The 22,281-nt window shown below is 42.9% G+C and overlaps 1 protein-coding gene across 4 annotated transcripts in view; it reads right to left on the minus strand.

Moving 5' to 3' along the window:
• Positions 1 to 22,281, minus strand: part of TSPAN7 (tetraspanin 7) — a 147,215-nt gene that overhangs the window by 114,763 nt on the left and 10,171 nt on the right. The window contains exon 1 of one of the 4 annotated variants that reach the window (XM_025205186.1): positions 1,654 to 1,672. The exons of the other annotated variants lie outside the window; for them this stretch is intronic. Within the exon in view, the coding sequence (XP_025060971.1) occupies positions 1,654 to 1,656 (3 nt within the window). The 5' untranslated portion in view covers positions 1,657 to 1,672. Of the gene's footprint in view, positions 1 to 1,653; positions 1,673 to 22,281 lie in introns of those variants that run through there. 4 annotated transcript variants of the gene reach the window in all.

The following is a 22,281-nucleotide window of genomic DNA, read 5'->3' on the forward strand; positions in this document are numbered from 1 at the left end:
CAGGTGGATTAACTGGCTTGGGCCTCGCCAGCTGGAACAACTCACATAGTTGTTCAGACGACCGGACCATCTGCGTTGCAACTACAGGCGGCGTAAGTAAACGTTTTTGCAACCATTAAACCTTGTCTGCCTCTCCATTCACCAGCCCGCCCTGACGAACGAGCAATTTCTAAATCACCTCGAGTCGGCTCTGGCCGTCCGAGACACCATACACTATTCATTTTACAAAAATTAATTTTTATTTTTTTTTTGCTGTAGAACTGTACACACACTAAAAACCACTGCAAATGCACTAAAATGATCTATCACCTGAATAGCTTTTATTGGATATGTATGGAGCAAAATATCTGCACCTGCATACCTCATGTATTGCAAGCTGTAACATTAGGAATAATTTATGTGACAAGATGCATAGCAGCATTCTTCTCTTGCAAGCCAAGACACCAAAGTGGTAAAAATAATTATTTCTACCATTGGAAATCTTCCTATGGCAGCAGTTATGAAAACAGCATTCATCCTGTGCATTGCCCGCATGCTCCTGCATAATAAAAAGGAGTAATTGAACAGTCTTTTATGAAGTTTACTGGGTCACATTTCTTCTGGACGTAGGCCAACACTCCCATTATTTGCCAATGCTGGGTGCACACAGCACAAGTCTCTCACTGGTCTTAATCTTTAGATTTTACTGAAAACTAAAACATGAACTGTGAAATCATTTAATATGCAGCACACTTAACAGAGATGTTTTTATGGTGTATACTGAAAAGGCTATCCTTGTTTCTTAAGTGGTTGAAAGGGAAAAGGAAAGGAGGCGTCTTCTTTTCAGCAGCAGCAAAATTAGTTTCTTCCTACTATCAAAACAACACACATTTTTCTACAGAGGTTTGGTTGGACAAGGTGAGGAAACAGAGGAAAAACTGAACAGAAAAAAAAAGGGTGCACAAATTGGATTAAGCAAATTCTAGAAGTGGTCTCATTAAACTCAGTGAGACTAATCAAATGGGGAAAGATTACTCCAATAAATATGGCTTTGCAGGACAGTGTACCAAGTTAAGGATAAATGGTGTTCCTCAGCTAAACGTTATACAGCTTTCTAAGGCTGTCCTTTAAAAAAAATACGATGCCATACTTGCCAAAAAGCATGCAATATCAGATACTGTGGACAAGAAATCCAGCAACAGAACATAGCTAGGCAAAGGAATTTCATGCATTGGAACAATTTATAGCATTAACAGGTCCAACAGAGAGCCAATAAAATAATACAACTTCAGAAGCTACACCACCAGTTTATCAGGCTCTGTGGGTCATGCATTTAGGAAGCAATATACCTTTTGGAGTGGAAAACAACTGGTAACAGAAGAAAGTGACAGACATTCTCCCTAGCCCTTCCTTACCAGTCAAAAGTAGCTTGTTAATTAATCAGTTGAGTCTACTGCTGAGTCCTCATTAAAGCACTCAGTTTACTGGCCTGTTTGCAGTAAACAGTTCACTCTTGGGTAACTATGCTACCATTTGCATGCACTTGGCAAGGTATCTATTGCTAAGCATTGCCATGGAGTCATGCCCTTTCAGAGCACTAAGTGACACAGCCAAGCAGAAGCATTACATTTTCAAGGAAAGAAGGTAAGGGAAGAAAATAAATGGGAATACTACCATCTGATGTATGACCCAAACAATTCAGAATGAGTTATACAGATTTTCATTTCTAAGTCTCCTGTTCTAATCCCCTGGAGTGGTGAGTTGTCACCTCTGGGGACTGGTTGGTAGTCTCAGTCTAGTTTCCAGTAAACATATATCCACAGTAAAGATTCCAGTAAAACATGTAAACCACCCTCTGCAACCAGCTGTCTCAGTGACGAATGACTGACTACACATGGAGAGTGAATTATCCTTGACAGGCCAAGAGGAGATCCATTATATGATATTGTCAGTAGTGCATCCAGGAACAAGGCAAGGGGGGCCTACCCAGATACACATGCTTTGGCTGTCTCCTGCATGCTCAGTGAGCTCTGAGCTCAGCTGCTGATCATGGAGAATCTGGCTTGATTTCACACGGTCCCAGAGTCCAAGGGGTTGAGCACCAGTGTTTTTCACCCTCCCTCTTCTTCCTCATTGAATTCAGAGGAAAGGGGAGAAAGGTGGTGGCAGCACTGACCTCTGGGCACAAGCCACACAAAAGCAGGGAGCCCTGGCCATACTCCATGCCAAGAGCTCATGCGCAGCACAGCCAAGGGTGGGTGCAACTCTACCACCATACTCCTTCTGGATCTTCCTCTGAATATCATTGTCAACAACAGTAGGGGACTTTTCTAGCCAGCATATTTATAGAACCTCTTCTTGTTGTCCTTAACCTCCTTTGCCAGGTGCAGCTCATTCTTTATCTTTGCCGTCCCGATTTTGTCTCTGCAGGTTCTTGCTATTACCTGGTATGCGTCAGTGGTGACCTGATCATTCTTCCATTGCCTGTATGCTTTCCTTTTGCACTCAAGTCATTTTAGAAGCTCCTTGTACAGCAGCCATATTGGTCTCTTGCCATTCTTCTTGTGTTTCCATTGTGTCAGGACAGTTTCTTGTTGGGCTTCCAATGCTGTGCCCCTTGGAAATTCCCTGCCTTCCCAAATCTTTTAGGTGTTTCTGATATGTTGTCCAAGTTTCAATCCCATACAGCAGAGTAAAGATGGTGAAAGTCTGGTAAATGAGAAGTTTGGTTTTGTGATAAAGAAAAGGTGACCAAACGCCAGACATGAGAGCAAGTTTTGCTCACGGCGTGGGGAAAGCAGCGGGGTGCAGCCTAATAGCTGCGCGATCGATGCATGCAGCAAAATCCCCGGCTTATGCAGCCCGTTGAGCGCGCAAAAAAGACCTGATTCCATTGGCTATTGGGGCAGTATAAAAGGCAGACCCCGTGAAAAAGAAGGGGGGACTTACACAACATCGGAGAGGCTTGATCACCCTCACCAAGGTCCTGCGTCCATGGCTCCTTTTCCCCCCGGACGCCCCCATATCGGTTAGTTGCATCTTTTGGATGCGCGAAGAGCTCTCGGGTTCCCTACGGTTTGTTTTGTTTTTGGAAGTTATTGTAAAAGGGAACTGCCGGCGCGGAATTGTGAACGGAGCATTTATGTGCTCCACGGTGTAACTCTTACTGAAGGTGCCTACACTCTGTACATCGACAGCGCGAGTCCGTGTACTTCAGTAGTGTGAGTAAAGTATTCATTTGTTATATTGCCTTCGGATTCTTCTCGGGCGGGAAGAGTAAAGGAAAAGGGAAACAAGATTCCAAACCCTTTCGTCCCCGGCCTGCTCGGATCCAGGGGTTAATCAATCACCCCCTCGTATCTGTACCACAGGTTTGAGTCTCAATGTTATGATCATCAAAGACATGATTTTGGAAATGTCCAAAGGCATCACTGGCAGATTTTATTCAGTGTTGACTAGCATCATCTTTGTTTACTTTTTGGCAAAGGCAACTACCCAGGAAGGGGAAATATTCAATAATCCCAAGGTCTGTCCTCTAATTGTAATATGTGGGGGAGAATCTGATTGGTTTGGGGTAGGTTGGTAAAGTATCTTGGTTTCCATGAAGCTGACAGAGTATACCCCTGTAACAGAGTGTCCAAGCATTTCATATACTTCACAGGAGCAGGCAAGAGTGACCTGGAGCTCTTCAAACGAGTGGGCACAACAACACAATCATCAGCGTATTGAACATCAGAAACAGAGAGGTTTTGTTTATCTTGGATTTGGAATGTGACTGATTGATGCTAAACAGATTCCTGTCCATGAGATACTGGATGCTGACTCCAGCTAGAAGTCAGTCAGCAATGAGATGCAGAATAGCTGTGATATATATGGAAAAGAATGTTAGTGCAATTGCACATCCTTCCTTGACTCCATTTTTAATAGTGAAGGGGTCCATTTCCGAGTCATTGCTTAAGATGATTCCTGCCATACCATCATGAAGAAATCTGATGATGGTAACCAGATTTCATCAGGATCTATAGGGTCTCTCTGTTGATTGAAGCAAAGTCCTCAGTCAGGTCATGAAGGCCATGGAAAAATCTTGCAGTGTTGCTCACAGCACTTCCTCTGCAGCTGTCTAGCAACAAAGATCATGTCTACTGTACCCCTGAGTGATCTAAACCACACTTGGACTTGGGTAGAATCTCCTCAATGAGGGGAGTCAGTCTATTAAGGAAAATACAGAGGAGGATCTTCCCAGCTATGGACACAAGTGCAACACCACAGCAATTTCTACATCCAATTCATCTCCTTCCTTGAATATGGTTATGATTCTGGAATTTCTCAAGTCACTGGGAATCTGTTCATGGCTGCAGATATTCAAAATAAGAGCACACTGTTGGTGAGAATTTTTTCCCCCATCATGCTTACAAATCTCAGCTGGTATTCCATTCACATGCTTTGATGTTATCCGCTCAATGGCTTTCAAGGCCTCTTGACAGTTTGGTGGATCTGCAAAGTAGTCCTTAATGAGGTGTTGTAAAATGTTTTTTATCAATGGTATTATCTTTCACATTAGAATGTTGGTTCAGAAACTCTTGAAAGTTTTCCTTGCAATGTGCACTGATGGCAGAGCTGTCTTTCAAGAGTGTTGTTCTATCCTTGGACTTCAGGAGGATGGCTCTACATGTGCTTGGTCCATGGATTGCACTGGTTGTGCTAAAGAAACTATGCATAGCATGGCTTTCAGCAAACTTCTGGGTCTCTTTTGTTTTTTCCTTCCACCACTGTTCCTTTGCTCTCAAATTTTCTTCTGGGTCTTGGATTTAATGTGACAATAAGTGTTTTGCTTCTGTGCGCAGTTGCTGTCATTCTGCCACGCTTTGAAGGCTCTCTTTTTTCTCTCAATGAGAACTTGAATTTCCCTATTATTCTCATCAAATAAGTCCTGATCTTTTTTTGTGGAATAGCCTTAATCCTCAGCCTGACAAAGGATATTTGTACCCGAAAGCTTGCAAAGAAGAATTTTACCAACTATTTAAGTTGGTCTAATAAAAGATACCAGATTTACCCAAAGAACCTTGTCTGCCTATGTCCTTAGACCAACATGGCTACAACCTGCATTCAATTCTGGGCTCCATACTTTAGAAAGGTTGTAGAGAAGCTTGAGAGAGTCCAGAGGAGAGCCACGTGCATGATTAGAGGTCAAGAGAACAGGCCTTAGGAAGAGAGGATGAGAGGCATGGGACTCTTCAGCCTGGAAAAGTGAAGGTTCAAGGGTGACTTGGCAGCTGCCTATAAGTATATAAGGAGTGTGCATCAGGAACTGGGAGAACGTCTGTTCACCAGGGCGCCCCAAGGGAAGACAAGGTCTAATAGTCACAAATTGCTGAAAAACCATTTTAGACTGGACATAAGGAAAAACTTCTTTACCATCCAAGTCTCCAGAGTCTGGAATACACTCCCCCCAGAAGTGGTGCAACCACCTGCTCTGGATACCTTTAAGAAATGCTTGGATGCTTATCTTGCGGGGATGATCTGACCCCAGCTGACTTCCTGCCCCTTGGGCAGGGGGATGGATCCGATGATCTTGCGAGGTCCCTTCCAGCCGTAATATTTATAAAATCTATGAAACCTATAGTCTAGCCAGAACTGTTTGTAGAGACCAGGGGTGTCTCAACAGATTGAGGAGGAAAAACAAACTGCGAGACAGATCTGAGGACTTAGAGTCACTTTCCCATTGAGAGAGAAATTAGTAACAAAGTCTTGGGGTATTTTCTGGACCTACCTGGGTAATTCTAGGCTTCAAAATCTTTGAAACTGTCAACTAACTTGGCTACTGTCTGGTGTGACACATTTACAAAATGCACTGACTTGCCTTGAACAGAAGTGGCTAAAGCTACCCATGGGGAACTGAATTTGCTGACTCCTCTTCCTACCATTAAAACAATAAACAAAGAGCAGTTGTCCAGAAACTACTCCCTTGCCCCTCATGAATGGTCTCCATCTCTGCTTCCAGCTCATTGTCTGTCCTCTCCTCTTACCTATACTCATCACATGTTACCTTGGAAAACAGATTATCCTTAGCAAGAATTAGGAACCTCTAGACAAATACATCTCTCACTCCCCAGATAAAAACTGGACAAGTTCAGGTGGGTCTGTACATTCATCTTCCTTTCCTTCATCTGCTCTTCTACACAAAAGAATCCCAAATACAATAGAGTCAATTTCTCTGCTCCCCCTCATCTAGACAAAAGAGCATGTGTATGCTACACAAACCACTTAACAAGCAGCTGGGTGCAGCTGCGACAGCCAGTCTTCCTAGGGGTCCCTTGGGCTAAGACCCCTATGCAACCCTTTCAATGGGAAATTGCATATTAAGTACTCATATTATTAACTGATAATGTGCACTTCATTAATGCCTGTGCCTGGGGTGGTAAAATGGGATGAGGACAGAAAGCAGAACCCTGCAGTGATTTAAAAGAGCAAAAGAGGGACAGATACATCCCAATTCACCCTTTCAAATCCACACTTGTAACTGGATAAAATACCCTGAACAGAAGAATGTTTCAGAATAAAGGAGAACAGTTCCCACTGTGAACGGAAGAGGGGAAAAAAGCCTAATGCTCCTTGGACCATCTCAAGAGCAAAGAACTCTAAATAAAGAAAATTTATTTCCTTTCCAGAAATGACAACTCTGATCATTTGCTTTTAAGGCATTATCACCATCAGAAAATTTCTGAGCCTTATAAGTTGTCCCTCTCACTGGTAACGATTCCCACATATTACAAAGATTATAGTCAACCACTGAGCATACAACACAATAAGTAACTGCAAATGTTGAATAGATTATCATGTATAGAACATATACAGTGTGTAGTCCCTTTCAAAGCTCTGAATTTGTATAAGGTAAGTGGAGAAGTCAAAGGGGTTTCTGCTCTTTTAGATTATTCCACTTAAGTACTTGAAGACAAGGATGTTTCCTTACTATTCATATCAGTATGCCCCTATCAAGCTATACTACTGAAGTCCCACAGAGCTTGGCAGTAAAATACAGAATGCTGCCTGTCTGAACACCCACAGGACTTGTGAACAACACAACTACCATGGTACTGCAGTTTCTACATCCCATCAATGGGCTTCAGAACCAAATGGTCACATGGGCCGCATCTCACTAGACCACAATGCAGATACAAAATATCTCTATCCAAACATTCAGTATTACTTCATCAGCCCTCCATTTTCTGATCACCCCACATTATGCATTTCCTGACCCTCTGAACAGCTTGGTTGCCAGGCTTCCTTTGCAAATATCTAGTTGGTCTAATAAAACATATCACTTCTGCCACAAGTTTTGATTCCAGGCTTCCTTTTTAATATTAAACCAATTCCACTGTCGTGAATTATTTCAATTAAATGGGAAAATATTCTTTATTTTCTGACAGCAATAACTGTTATTTCCCTCCAAGAGAGGAAGGAGTAGATGCCTCAATACATTTTGGGGTGGTAGAAGTAGGTGAATCATGACTTTGGAAAAAGCTGTCTACTTTAGGAGATGAAAGATTCATAGATTGTAAGGGGCTGGAAGGGACCTTGCATGACCACCAGGTCCAGCCCCCCTGCACTAGGCAGGAAAAACAACTGGGGGTCAGGTGACCCCAGCCAGGTGACCGTCCAGTCTCCTCTTGAAGATTTCCCTGGTAGGGGGCTGCACCACCTCTGGAGGGAGTTTATTCCACAGTGTGGACACCCCGACTATGAAGAAGTGTTTCCTAGTGTTAAGCCTGAAACAGTCTTCCAGGAGTTCGTGGCCATTACTCCTAGTTTTCCCCAAGGGTGCCCTGGTGAACAGTTGTTTGCTGAGCCCTTGATGTATTCCCCTGATGTAGTGGTAAGCTGCTACCAAGTCCCCTTTCACTGGGGATGTCATTAAGTAATATTTAAACTGAATAGGAAAACAAAATGTGAATCATGTTTTAAACATCAAGAGGAAAAAAGTATTTATTATCTCTAATTTCATCTTGTCATTGTTTTAGGAAAAAAACCTAAAATATTAGTGTGGGAAAAATTATTTGTCTAATGAAAAGCCATAAGAATGCATTCATTATTCTCTAGAAAGGTCAATCATTGCTATTCACGACATTACACTTCAAGTTCCTCAAAAGCAAAACCTTCATTTGCATGCATTATGATGCAGAGCTCTTCTAATACAAACAGAGCCCAATATGTGGACCAAGTACACTGCAAGAATTGAGTATTCTCTCAGTTCTTCATTAGCACTGCAAAGCAGAATTACATATGACCACCTCCTGAAACACAGCTGTAGTTACTCCTCAGTAATCCACCCTTTTTAGATCTATCGCCTCAGCATCTATTTTATTACTGATTCCCTTCACACAGCAAACTCTAGCCAGTAACTCACAGGCACCTAGGGATTGTGATGCTCTGCTTTTTGGCTAGCAGCATCACTCTCTCCCTAGTTTCATGGGTAAGAAGCAATTGTAAACAGTCTTCCCTTCAAACCTAACTACCTGATGTACTGAGAAGCTCCATGGTAAAAGTATTACCTATCTTAATATTATGAGACTCTGGTTTCCCAGCCTCAGACTGTCATGTGAAATCAAATCAAGGAAGAGACTTTTATCTCTCTTCAGAATAGAAGAATGGAGCCCCTGTGGATTAAGAAAAATAGTTCTATGGTATTACACAGTGCATTCAAACTAGTGTTTTTGTGGGGGGTTTTACCTTCCTTTTCTTTAAAACAGAAGGAAGCAAATAAATAAACGACAACAACAACAAAAAACTACTTTTGGCCAGTCCTGTCCATAGTTTAATATTCCACCTGACTTTCACTGGTCGGGGCTGGATGAGATATGAAAAATAACTTTCAACATGTATTTGAACCTAGAATGGAAAACAGCTAAATTTCAAACCAAGTAAGTAAAGAAAAATGTTGCATTTCCTCCTTTCAAGGCTCCACCATGAAGTAGCGAAGGCTCCATCTAAAACCAATTAGATCATCTTTTGTCCTGAAACAGTGCTGTTCCTTCAAGTTCAATACAAAAGCAAGCCCTTCCTAGTACATCTGCAATAAGTATCCAGACATACCAGATAACTGCATGGAACAATCTCAATCTCAAGGTCAGGGCTTCTTTTAAGAATCAATTCATCTGGAAAGTGATGAGTTTTCTTCTATCAATGGTAACCTTAGAGTCCAAGAATCTTTGCTACCTACAAAAATATAGGGGTGTCATGTGATGAAAGGGAAGGAGCTCCCTTTGATGAGAATCACAGTGACTACTGAAATATTAATGAAACTCTTTATATACCAGAGTCTAAAAAAGACTTTGAATAATGCATTACAAGCAACGATACATCATCACTGGCTTTTTATGCTAGAGGCAGCTGACGTTTTTAAAATAGACAATTTTATTGGTTTGGGAGGGAAGATAGAGGGGGACATTTTTTGGTGGGGGGAATTATCCCTCAAATGTTTCATCTGTCAGACAAGGCATATAAACACACAATGTTATAATGCCAACTGAACAATTCACACAGAAGGAAACCTATCAGTAGAAAGAAGCAATGTTCTGCTTCTTGGACACAGATGCAATGAACATCAGCAAGTAAATAGCAGCTTCACACAAGTCTCAGGCATCTCAAGAAGCTCTGCCCCTCACAGTTTCCAGAAAAGCAGCCTCAAGCCACCCTGTAAAAAAGCATATTCCTGCAATGGCCTAATTATTTCTTCCTGCAGACAAAAAAAATGTGGTATTCCACCCCCATCCTGTCCCCAGGCTAATATTCTGAAAACCAGTATTTAAAAATATAATTATAGTGATCTTGGATTTGTAGTGCAAAAAAGGAGAGAAATATGAGGAAATGAGATTATGTAGGAACATAGTGGGCACATCTACATGGGACGCTTTATCGTGCAGTTGACTAATTGCATAGTAAACCATCACCATTTACACAAGCAGACACTTGGTGTGCAATTAGTCAACTGTACAGTTAATTTGCTACCTGAAAATGTAGGTAGCAAATTGACCATGTCATAGTTACTGCACAGTAGCCCACATAGATGACCAACCAGGAGCAAATTTATTCCTGGTCATCCCAAGCAGGAGGAGACTGGAAAACAATCCCGTCCCCTGGGAGCTGCTTGCTGCCAGGGAAGCTCCAATAGGCAGCAATCATGGAGCCTGGGCTGGGAGCTGCCTGCTGCCAGGGCAGGGGGACATTGCTTGCCCAGGCTTCACTCTCAGAGCACACCCTGGCAGCAGGCAGCTGCCAACACAGGAAGCCATGCCCCTCTAATTGTGGAGCTGGGGCCAGGATCTCCCTGTACAAGGAGAGTTCTCCATCTGGCCCAGAGCTGGCTGGGACCTGCCCCAGAATAGGACAGTTCCCAGCCAACCCTGGGCTTCAGGGGGAAGTCTGAACATGCAGCCCAGAGCTGGTTGGGAACTGTCCTGTTTTGGGGGGACAGCTAGCGGGAAAGCCTAGGCAGACACAGGGCTTGTCCTCATGTGCATGGGGCGGGAGAGCTCTGCAGCAGCAGCCATCTCCCAGCCCATGCACATCAGGACCTCTCCCAATGTGTACGGGGCCAGGAGACAGCTGTTGCTGCAGCCAGCAGAGCTCTCCTGGTCCTGTGCTCCCTGCCAGTCCCTGAGCTAGCACCCAGGGGCAGCCTGGAGCTCCCCCTGGCTGCTGCAGAGGCAGAACAGGACAGGAACAGCCTGTATCAGGCTGCTCCCATTGGGGAAATGTGTAGACATGCTCCCCAGCAGGCTTGCCATGCAGCATTTTTACTGTGCAGTAAGCCTACTTCGAATTAATAGCACATGTAGACACATCCAATGAAAACTAAAATGAAAACATCTGAATCCAGTAAGTGAGCAGGATCATTAATCAGAAATTCTGGGGCCTTCCCTCTTGGGATTATGTAAAACCTCTAACTCCCCCAACTCAGACACACACAGTCTAAGTGGCAGCATATGAAACAACAACCTTAATTTCAACTGCTAAACTGCTTGGTATGTTTTTACTTTAAGTATTTGTACATACAAATGGCAACATGAGTCATTTTCCCAGTGACTGACAAGCAAAGATGTTGCTATAATTGGTTTTGTAACAAGTCAGCCAGAAGGTGACATAAGTACTTCCAATTCAAGATGTTTTCGTGTATATTCAATACATGCTCCTTTCTCATGGTACAGTCAGAACATAAATAAATTATTAATAATATCACCAAATAATATACCCAGCTGTCCAAAAGCAGGAGCTGAAATGGGGTTCTCCTTAACTGAATACTGCATGCATGCACACGCGCACACACGCAAAGGAGGGCTCAGCCCCTGGACAGAAGAGTTCACACTCCAACAAAGACAACCACAAATAGGTGGGGAAAAGTAAATATATCACAGAAATGAAGTGATCAGAGTAATAACAGATGTGTTCCTAGATAGCCCCATTTCTTCTGCCAACCCCCTATTATATTTTTTACTAGGTGAGATAAACTGTAAGGGCAGGAAGAGCTGAAGAAATCAAAGCTAGGGAGTGAAAAAGAAGGAAGGAAGGAGAAAGAGATAAATGAGGGGAATCAGCGTAAAAGGCTTCCCCCCAACCTGTTCCAGTGGTTGCTTCTTCCTCTGGCCCAGCTTTGCTTTTCCTGGCCTATGTAGCTCTATGAGGGGGAGGCGGGCAGGGTCACTGGATCCTTCTGCCTCCTTTCCTTGATAGCGTTCAGGGGGACAGCTAGACCTTCACCTATTAGCTGACATTGAAGAATGCCTTAATGTTTCTAGGAGATGGCTTAACCTTATGGATGTCCTCCTCAGTTTCTCCAGCCCCTATGATACTTGGGTCCAGTATCCTGAAAGGATCAGTTTGAGGCAACACAAAGTACAGGGTGATTGCAGATGTTTTGTATGAATTATTCTGGCCCTAGCGTGCATATGTTTAATAATTTAAAACCTGTCTAAAAGAAAGAGATAATGCATTTGTGGCAGAACATGCCCCTCTCCCCACACAAGTCAGATAAAAAAAAGGGGCTGGAAGAAAATATCATATGCCACAGGGCCACTCTGGGGTCATTTCTTTTTAAATGAACTTAGTTTGCAAGTATTGGAGAAGCCATTTTTTCACCATTAAGCATACAGGTGGCTTCCCCTTCACCAAACCATTTCTATGTAATATCTATGCAAGATAGTGGAACATTAACATGCTAAGAAGATACTACTCTTTTAAAGGAGACCACTTGATGATCAGAGCCATGAAAGCTTTTTCCTACATGATGGCTAAAGTTTTATTCTAACAGCTATGCTAGTTCTAGTGTACCATCCTAGTATGAATCAGGATCCACTGTACCTAGTTAACATTCTTGCAGAATGCCACCAATAAATAGCAAGTCTATGAAATGGATATTTTCCCCCCACTCTTTACTATTTCTCCCTTTCTCCATCCCTCCCTTTCTTCTTTTTAATACTATGTAGCCCATTTTCCAGTTAAGTGCTGAATGCAGTTGGATCAACGGCATTCCAAGGAAACTGATTAAATTAAAAAAATGCTGTGCAAGACATTTAGGACCACAAAGCCTTTCAGACTGCATTCTGGACATGTCACACAGCTGCTATCCAATCACAGGTCTGCAGGAGGACGGTCTCTCATACTTAACATTCAAAGTATGCTTATAAAATTATAAAAGCACTACAAATCCAGGATATGGCTGGTGCAAAATGAATTTAGCACGGTAGTCAGCACTTGCGTGAATCTCCTTCTTCACTGCCTGCCCCACCCCACTCTGTTTAAATCTCAGAGCACAACACAATTCCCACTAGTCCCTGCAAAGCAGACTGCCATTCTGCCAATCATTTAGAGCGTCTCGCTGCTCTGTCCTGAAACAAGTAAGGTCTATATATGTATGCATACACAATGCATTAGTAACATTCAGGAGCCCAATTCTCACCATAGAAGCTGAAACGCTCTGAAACTCAGAATGTAAGACAGCCCCAAAGGAGCAAATTGCATACAAGTTGCTTTCTCTGCAGCACCTATAGAGAAGACATACCACCCAACAGAATGAAAGGAACTTTCTCATTAGCCAACACAATCACAGTGGGAGTAAGTTGAGGCAAATCACTGAATATTTGGCTGCATATAACCAGTGGGTCCCTCTCTCCTGCAGGGCACAAATAGGAAGCTAATTAGGTCAAAGGGTAATGTGCTAGTACAAATGCAATCACCCTGACAGCTTTTCTTATTTCATCGTTCAGAGAGTCAATGCCTCTTGCTTGTGTTTTATCATAGGGATGTATTCACAAGCACTTCTGAGTACCCCAGATCCCTTCCAAAATGCTCTTGAAGGGTGGGAGGGAGGGAGGGAAGGAGAGGGGAAGAGAGAGAGATTTTGAAGACAGGTAGCAAAACAATTCTACTCTACAAATTTCCCTCAGATCTCCTATTCTTGCCAATGCTGCTTGCCTGTTCTCGGCAATGGAAATCCAGTGTCTTTGCTACAGAAGCATTACCAGGTACGTCAAGAACAAAAGGGTATCTGTGGCTTAGATAAAAGGATATTTCTTAGCAATAAGTGACAGAATAAGAGTCTCAAAACAAGTAATGCTTGAGGTTTTCTCCTGGAAAACAACTTGTTGTATCATCATAGAGAAAACTACCTGAGGGAGAAAAATTCTTTCCATTTTTCTAAATGAATAATCTTTTCGTATTGTTTGCAGGAATTCAAAGATTAATGGGTTGTCCTGTTTTTATTGTGCATCCTAACTCCTTTTTGCCCCCCAAAGTTATATGGTATTAAAAATTTGTATTAATTCATATTTAAATCCCCAGCCTTTCTGAGTTCATGTTCCAATGCTCATTAACAATTCCAGTGACATCCAAGTAGCACATATCTGAAATTACAAGTCAATTAAGTACCCACTATGTAGATTTTGTTTTAAGTAGTCAAATACAAATTTTACTCTCAAGGAATTATCCCATGGTTTTACTGCCAGCTTCGAAGTCAGATTAGAAAATCAATTTCTGGATCTCTCTGTCGGGTAAAAAAATTTGTGGACCACTCTGATAAGCCTTGCCACTGGGTAAGAGAAAATATCAATCTTATGCTGTTGAAATAGAACATTAAAACTCTTTCAGCCTGCAGTGAATTTCCTCAACAACTCCCCAATGTACACTTCCCTTGCACTTCCTTGTTAGACAGACCCAGCATCCATTCTGAACTCAGACTGTACAAGAGAACTGCCCTCCAATTCTCATTTATCTGAAAGGCTGGCTTATGAACAGTGAAGAATTGTTATGAAAGGACTCCCTTCCAAGTCTTCCTTTCAGCCACACTTTACAGCTGAAAAAAGCAGCAGCCCAGCATATTTTATTTATATATTTTAAGAAACAGCTAAGTTGATAAATTGAGGAATTTGTATTTGGTTTACAATTCTAACCTTCACTACCCAATGGAAGTATGAGGTAATATAGAGCATGTACCATATACAGCAGGGGTGGCCAATTCGTGGCACACACTCTCCCCCATATAATGGTCAGCTTATGCATGTGGCATACTGAACAGTTCAAGGAGACAAGCAACACAGTAACAGACAGCTCAGGAAGCAAAAAGCAGAGCAGCAAATTGGGCACAGAGTACATGGCAGGAAGCAGAGCAGCAGATAAGGCAGGGGAAGTAAAATCAGAGTAGCAGTCAGGGAGGATGCCCAGGTAATTTGTGCTACATCTGCTAAAAAAGGTGGTTTCCCAATGATATAAGGTGTCCGGATTAACATACGTCATTGGGTGAGAGAGCTCTTTGCTTACTGAAGATCTATAAATTAATTTCTTCTTAACAACAGAACTGGAAAAGGGGGGGGTGGAGCAGCGGTTGCTCCTTTGAACAGCTTAGGTTAGAACACCTGTAGAGCCACCATCTCCCTGCCCATCTCTCCAGAAGAGCAGGCACTGGTAAGTCCTCAGCTGCCTCCAGGAGAGTAAGTAAGCTAAAAGAAAGCAGAGAGCCTGCAGTCACCATCAGGGATAGGGGCAGTTTACAACTTCACACATATTCAAGGATGACTGGGAGAGGGACAATACCACCTTTCCTTCTCTCAAAAACAAATACAACTCCAGTCTTAACTTCACCTCTACAAACTGGACCCCTCAATGAAAAAGAAAAGATGAGAAAAAAGAGAGCAATTTAATTCTGCTGCTCTGAAATATCTTGCAGGATTTCACTCTTGCATCCCAGCTCCCAAGTGTCAGAGAGAGAGAGCGAGCGAGAGCGAGCATATCTGTACAACCTCAGGACCACATTAGGGAACGCTGTGTAGAGACACCTAGCAAGTCTGCTCTACATGCACTATACCCTTCACAAAAAGGGTGCATGCCAATAAGCATGCACAAGACAGAGTACACGCAGCACTACTCAATGGCACCAATCTTACAGCTGTCTCAAGGTATATTCATTTGGAGCTCTTGAAGCATTTGGGGCACAGACAAAAGTGACCATTTTCACCCAATCTGGCCACAGAAAGCAGTCTATTGCTGTGATTAAACACAAGTTCACAGCTGCAGACTGCTTCAAAAATGGTCAATCAGGCTAAAAATCGATGAAGACATTTCAAAACATAATGTCTTCCGTAACTGCCTGCCTTCCAGCCTCAGAGCTGCTTTCAAAATGGGAGGGGGGAAGGAAGCAGAGGGAGTTTGGTCTGGGTTTTTTTCAGCCTCCACTGGATGGTGGGACGGATATATTGGAGCCCCCCTGAGGTGGAGGGGCTCCAATTCACCCACCACACCCTTCAGTGCCAACTGAGAAATCCCTAGAATGAGCTCCCTCTGCTCCCTTTCCCCATCCTATTCTGCAAACAGCATGGGCTGGCAGGGAGGAGGGGCCACTGCTAGGGAAAACCAGCTGCAGGCAACCAGCCATCAGCTAGATTCCCCTCCCCCCCTGGAACCAACAGTGAGCTTCTGTTTGGTCCAGGGGATCTCCGCAACTCAGATCACTTCCTGCAAAGTGTTCCGAGTTGCAGCGAGGAGCTGCCCTTCTGTCTGCGCTCTTGGTTCCTAAAGAACAGAAGTTCCATACCAAAGTAGAGCAATAGTTCATCAATCCAGGCTTGACAGTGACCAATACGAAGATCTCTAGAGCAAGGCAACTGTCTTCTACCACACTCCCTCCCTGCAACCTCCTCCCCACCCAAAAAGGCAATTTATAGATTCATAGATGTTAGGGTCGGAAGGGACCTCTATAGATCATCGAGTCCGACCCCCTGCATAAGCAGGAAGCCCGTCCCAGCCCCTGGCCACTCTAACTGTGAAGAAGTTCTTCCTAATGTCCAATCTAAATCTGCCTCTCTGCTAGCTTGTGGCCATTATTTCTTGTAACCCCTGGGGGCGCCTTGGTGAATAAATACTCACCAATTCCCTTCTGTGCCCCCGTGATGAACTTATAGGCAGCCACAAGGTCGCCTCATCCTTCTCTTGTGGAGGCTGAATAGATCCAGTTTCTCGTCTCTCCTCGTAGGGCTTGGTCTGTAGGCCCTTAACCATACGAGTGGCCCTTCTCTGAACCCTCTCCAGGTTATCCGCATCCCTCTTGAAGTGCGGCGCCCAGAATTGCACGAAGTACTCCAACTGCGGTCTGACCAGCGCCCGATAGAGGGGAAGTATCACCTCCTTGGACCTATTCGTCATGCATCTGCTGATGCACGATAAAGTGCCATTGGCTTTTTTGATGGCTTCGTCACACTGCCGACTCATGTTCATCTTGCAGTCCACTAGGACTCCAAGATCCCTTTCCACTTCCGTGCCACCCAGCAGGTCATTCCCTAGGCTGTAGGTGTGCTGGACATTTTTCCTCCCTAGGTGCAGCACTTTGCATTTCTCCTTGTTGAACTGCATTCTGTTGTTTTCTGCCCACTGGTCTAACCTGTCTAGGTCTTGCATCTGATGGATGCAATCAGGTGATATAATTTAAATAAAATTTACTGTCTGTACAAAGGCAGTAGACCTTAGCTCCTGAGAGGAAAAAAATCACTTTACTATTTTTATGAACATTTCAAACATACTTCAAAAGTAAATTATAACTGGGTTAGCTAAAAAGGCTGTAGAGCAGGATGATTCTTCTAGTTGTTGCTCAAATGCTACATACTTTTTTTACAGACTTTCCTGAAGGAACGCTTTGACAATGAAGAAATTAAACCAGATTTATGGATGTCCTTGGAAGGTGGAAATGCTTGTACTGAATGTGGAATTCTAGCAGAGGATACAGCTCTGTATTTTGGAGGCACTACAGTAAGACAAGCTGTCACACAAGACCTGGATCTGAGGGGTGCCAAGTATGTCATGTTACCAGCTAGAATTTGACATAGCTGATGTGTTCTAACAGAGGGCTTCATTAATAATAATAATAATAGAGATCAGATTGGTAACAAACATATAAATAAACAGTAACAGATAAGGCAGCTTATGGGAATGATGATACTGAACTTTTCACTTCTAAGCGACAGTTCAGAGTCATCTCTGGTAGACAATGACAAATGGTTCTTATTTTTACCATCAACTGGAATTTTTTCACTGACATTTGTGAAATGAGTCATTATTTATTTTTGCGGAGTATCTTGCTGCTTTGTAGGTATATGATAAGAAAAGGTCCTTACTCAAAAGAGTTTAGAACTTATAGACAAAGTTTAAGAGCAGTGCAGTGCTGGTGACAACTGTGTTACAACCTCAACTTCACAACTGACACCAGCCGGTACTCTGGCTGCCAGTCTCAGCAAAGAGGTGAAGAACTAAGTGGGCATGAGGGAAAAAATGTGTATGTGCCTGTGCTGTGCCCATTCTATATATTGACAGTATTTGAGAGGGTCACAGCAGCACATCTCACAAACACCCAAAAGGTTTTCAAAAAATAAGTAAACAAAAGTATTTACTTAAAAAATGCCAATTGTGTTTATTTATGTTCGGCTATAGGAGAATTGGATTTAACCAAGTATCATGTGAGTTCTGGGTAGGGCATGCACTACATTGAAGAAACAGCTATTAAAAAAACCCCTAGAGACTTCTTCCTTAGCATGAGAGTGGTGTAGACAGGAGCTAATTTGAGTATATCATACAGATTTTTCTAAGTGAAGCTGAAGCATTAACATTTAAAAAATGGCCAAGGGAATTTCCTCTTACGGCCTCTCTTCACTGAAGGCCATGGGGAAAGAAAAGCATGAGATTTGCCAGACTGTTAAAGGAACAAGTCTCTGTGGTAATTTGTAACAAAATGCCATGTCCGAGGTCCTGTACACAGGTTAAGAAACCTGTGTGAGCGGTGGGACTTTGCTGTCTGTGACTCCCAGCAGATGTCCGGGTAGTTTAGGTCCCCCATGACTACCGCCTCTTTAGCTTTTATGGTCTCCGAGAGTTGCCTCAGGAGCCCCGAATCTCTTTCTTCCCCTTGATGTGGGGGTCTGTAGCAGACCCCTACCACCAAATCCCTTTCTCCTTGCCCCCCATGTAACCTAACCCACAATCCTTCTACCTCCTCATCCTTGGATTCCGTCTTGATGAGGGTTGACGTATATTGCTCACTGACATAGAGCGCAACCCCTCCCCCTTTCTTCCCCACCCTGTCCTTTCTGTACAATCTATAGCCCTCAATATGTACTGCCCAGTCGTGGGCATATAATAGACTTTATTTCCAACAACTCACATTTGTCCCCTTACATGTAAGCCTGAAAATTCCTTCCAAAGCTACATGTACTCTCTGTATAACATTTTTTTTGTTACTTTATTAACTTTGAATGTCTGATTATCCAAATGAGCATCCACTCCTTTTCTCACTCCTGTTTAGATGGTCTGAATAATATCTGGCAGTTAAAAAAGAGATATGAAAAAGTGTATCCACAGTCTACATTTTTGTGGCTATGTGCCTTTGGGACTTTCTGGTCAATTTCAGGCAAGATGCAAGCAAAGGTCCCCCTAAGAAAAGTTAGCCAATCAAATCAAGATTAATTATTTTTCAATGTCTCGATAAGGCATCTTCATCAAATTGTGAACTAAATGTCACCTCAGATGAGTTCCTTTTCAAACTGACTGGAAGTGATGAGAATCTTGGAGGATGATAGCTTCAAATAAATAAAAGTTACAAACCAGGGAATTTCCATTCTCTGAAGATATCACCAGTCCAGGGCTCTCCTTCCTACAGTGCACGTAGATGGAGATGTTATGCATGAGAGAGTGCAATCATAAGTTATACAGCAGGCAGCAAGAATGAGGATAATATCAATAGTGTATATGCACCAATATTTCACTTCAATAGACTTCAGGAAGCATTAAAAGAAATTAGAAGTTAAAAAACCTTGGCTAACTTAAATGAAGAACATCTAATGTTCTATCCTTCCTATGTCACCAATGGTTCTGGAGAACTGAGAGGATGGGGAGGGATTCTTCTTCTAATCCTTAAATCCAAAGCAAGGAGCTTTGGAAACATATGGAACAAGGACCAAGAATTTGCTTTGCAAATGTTTGAAAAAGGAAATGTCTGGAAGAGGGGCAGTAGAGGCCATCCTGCTTCAGACCAAATGAGTCTTGACATGACCTTCCAGCTTCAGGACAGCTAGGTCACAGCAAGAGGATATGCAATCAGACAGCTATTTAGACATGATCCTCTTAGTGACAGCACTGCCCAGGTAGCAGGCGTCATATGACCCCAAGCAGAACCCCACATTTAGTGTATGGTAATATTCTTACTAGGACAGGGAGGGCTTGGGAAGAACCTTGTCAGAACAATGGGCTCATTACAGTGGAATTTTGAAATCACCTTGAGAAGGAAACTCCGAGAATCCACAGCACAATTTTATCATTGCAAAACTCAGTGGAGGTGATCAGGTCACTAAAAGCTGAAAGACACTCATTCTGTAAACTGAAACTACCACAAGGAAAATAACCTTCTGTTTAAGATAGCTGACCTCCTAGGTACCTAATGGCTCCAAGACCTTTCCTCAGTTTTAAGTCAACATCAGATGACATGGGGGAACTGAAAAGGGGTGTCTCAAAAGCTTCCAGTGCCAATAAGAGGCAGGTGCACTGTTTTCATTAACCTCATTCTCGATGGGCCAATACAGCTTCCAAAAGAACCAATGTGTAGTTTGGCTTTATGTTTGAGTCTAAACATGTAAAAGTAATAGTCAAGCAATGGTTTGGGTTGGCTTTTCTTTCCCATATACCCTCTGCCATGGAGTGGGAAAAAAATCTCATTTGGAGCAGGAAATGTTTTCAGCTGATCAGTCAATTCCAACTAGTGGTGGAAGGAGACAGCTTTTTCTACAAATGCAACATCTGTTCAATTGGAAAAATTCTTCTTAGCAAGCTTTTGGGCACAAACACCCTTCATTATGCTGAGGAAAGCTTGCTAAAAATAATTTTTCCAACTATTTGAGTTGGTCTAATAAAAGATATTGGATTTACCAAAACAACCTTGTCTACCTATGTCCTTAGACCAACACAGCTACAACCTACATCCCTGAAACACACGTTCAGTGTCATGGGTAGATAATAGCTAAGAAATCCACCTACAGAGCTCTCAGGCAGGGAAAAATCTGAACCATTATCTTCAATCCAGAAATCACCTGTAAATGCCTACCTAGTCCTGCCCACTAAGGCCTTGCCTTCGCTACAAAAAATAATAAGTATTTTAAACACTAACATCATCATATAGGACAGCAAGTTGCAATTTTAACGTGCTTTAACTACTTGAGGTAGAGGTACTCTGAGACTGCAAAGGGCAGAAGGTAGAGCAGGGTGACACTTGAGAGACTGGTTCAGAAGCAACAGCTTTCATAGGCAACAACCTACTTTTTGAGCTGCTACCATCTAACAAAGTGGGTTGCTGCCTACAAAAGTTCATGCCTCTCAGAATCAACTAGTCTCTCAGGTGTCACTCTGCCCTACCTTCTGCCCCACTTCAAACCAACATGGTTTACCCTCCTGAGATAGTGAAGGCTCACTTTGACCAACTATAATTTGCCACCTTTGCATTAAGATGTTCCCACGTATTAGCCAGTACATGCTAAAAATGTATGTTTTTCCTGGCACAGACATGGCCTGATCCCACCGTTCGGGAGCATAAAGCCTTAAGAAACCAAAGTGGTGCCTGCCTCCTGGCAAGGAGGCCAGGGCCATGAATAACACCATGTGCAGAATTCCATCTTTAACAGAAGTCTATTACCTGGCATGATAGATCTGTTTTCCCTTCATCCCATCATAAAATCTAAGCACTTCAACCCTAGCAAGGGAAAGAAGTGATCTGAAATGTTCATGACTAATGCTTCTATTTTTCCTTTTCCAGCTTTGCATTAGTTGTAACATTTTAAGGTTGTCACCTGGTGTAACATAAATGGAAGCAAGATTACATAACAGAACTGGCTGTTCCATTCTATATAGTTACTTTGTCACACAGTACTTTGATTACAGGATGCTGCAGACCAGAAAAAAAGCAAATACAGCATTTTTAACTAAGAAGGGGTATAATTTTAATACTACTGATACAGCCCAACATAAACCACAGATAAAACCAGCATACTTTTATTTTTAAGAGTTATGTTGAGACTTGGACCAAAGAATGCTAAGAAGCATATTTCTAAATAATATTTCCAAACTCTCATGTCAGTCATGTTTCCTGCTGGGAAACATTCTTCCATAGACAAAAAACACTTTCTAGATAACACTGGCTCTGCCCTTATGTTCCTCACTGTCCTTACTAGTCTGGACCATCTGTTACTATTTAGCAAGGAAGCAAGCAGCCTTGACTGGATATCAAACTAATACTACTTATATGAAGCAGGGAAATAATCGCTAGCAAAAACCACTATACTAGGAATACTGGAACCCATAATTCTCCCAATAGTTATGGTGAAGACTAAAATTTAAACCATGTCCCACATGGCAAGTGATTTACTGTAGTGGTCACCAACCAGTGGATTGAGATCCACCAGCAGATCTTGGAGCCTCTTGCGGTAGATCTTGGAGCCTCTTGGAGTCGATCTGAGGCTGAGGTGGGGGACTGAGTGCCCACGTGCATGCACACACGTGTCCCAGGCCAGCAGGTCAGTCCGTGGGGGAGGGAAGGTGTAGGAGCTAAATTAAGGCCCCCACAGAGAGGGACAGTGCCGCAGAGGCAGAAGCATGGGTAAATTGGGTGGGACATACCTGCTGGGGAGGTGTGCCCCCAAATATTTTTTTTCTACCTCTGCCTCGATCTGCCCCCCCCTCCCTTTTCTCCCCACAAACTTACCTGCTGGGCAGGGGAAGGCGGCGGGGGGG

This window comes from Alligator sinensis, unplaced genomic scaffold, assembly GCF_000455745.1.
Source record: "Alligator sinensis unplaced genomic scaffold, ASM45574v1 scaffold243_1, whole genome shotgun sequence".
In the NCBI taxonomy this organism is placed as follows: Eukaryota; Metazoa; Chordata; order Crocodylia; family Alligatoridae; genus Alligator; species Alligator sinensis.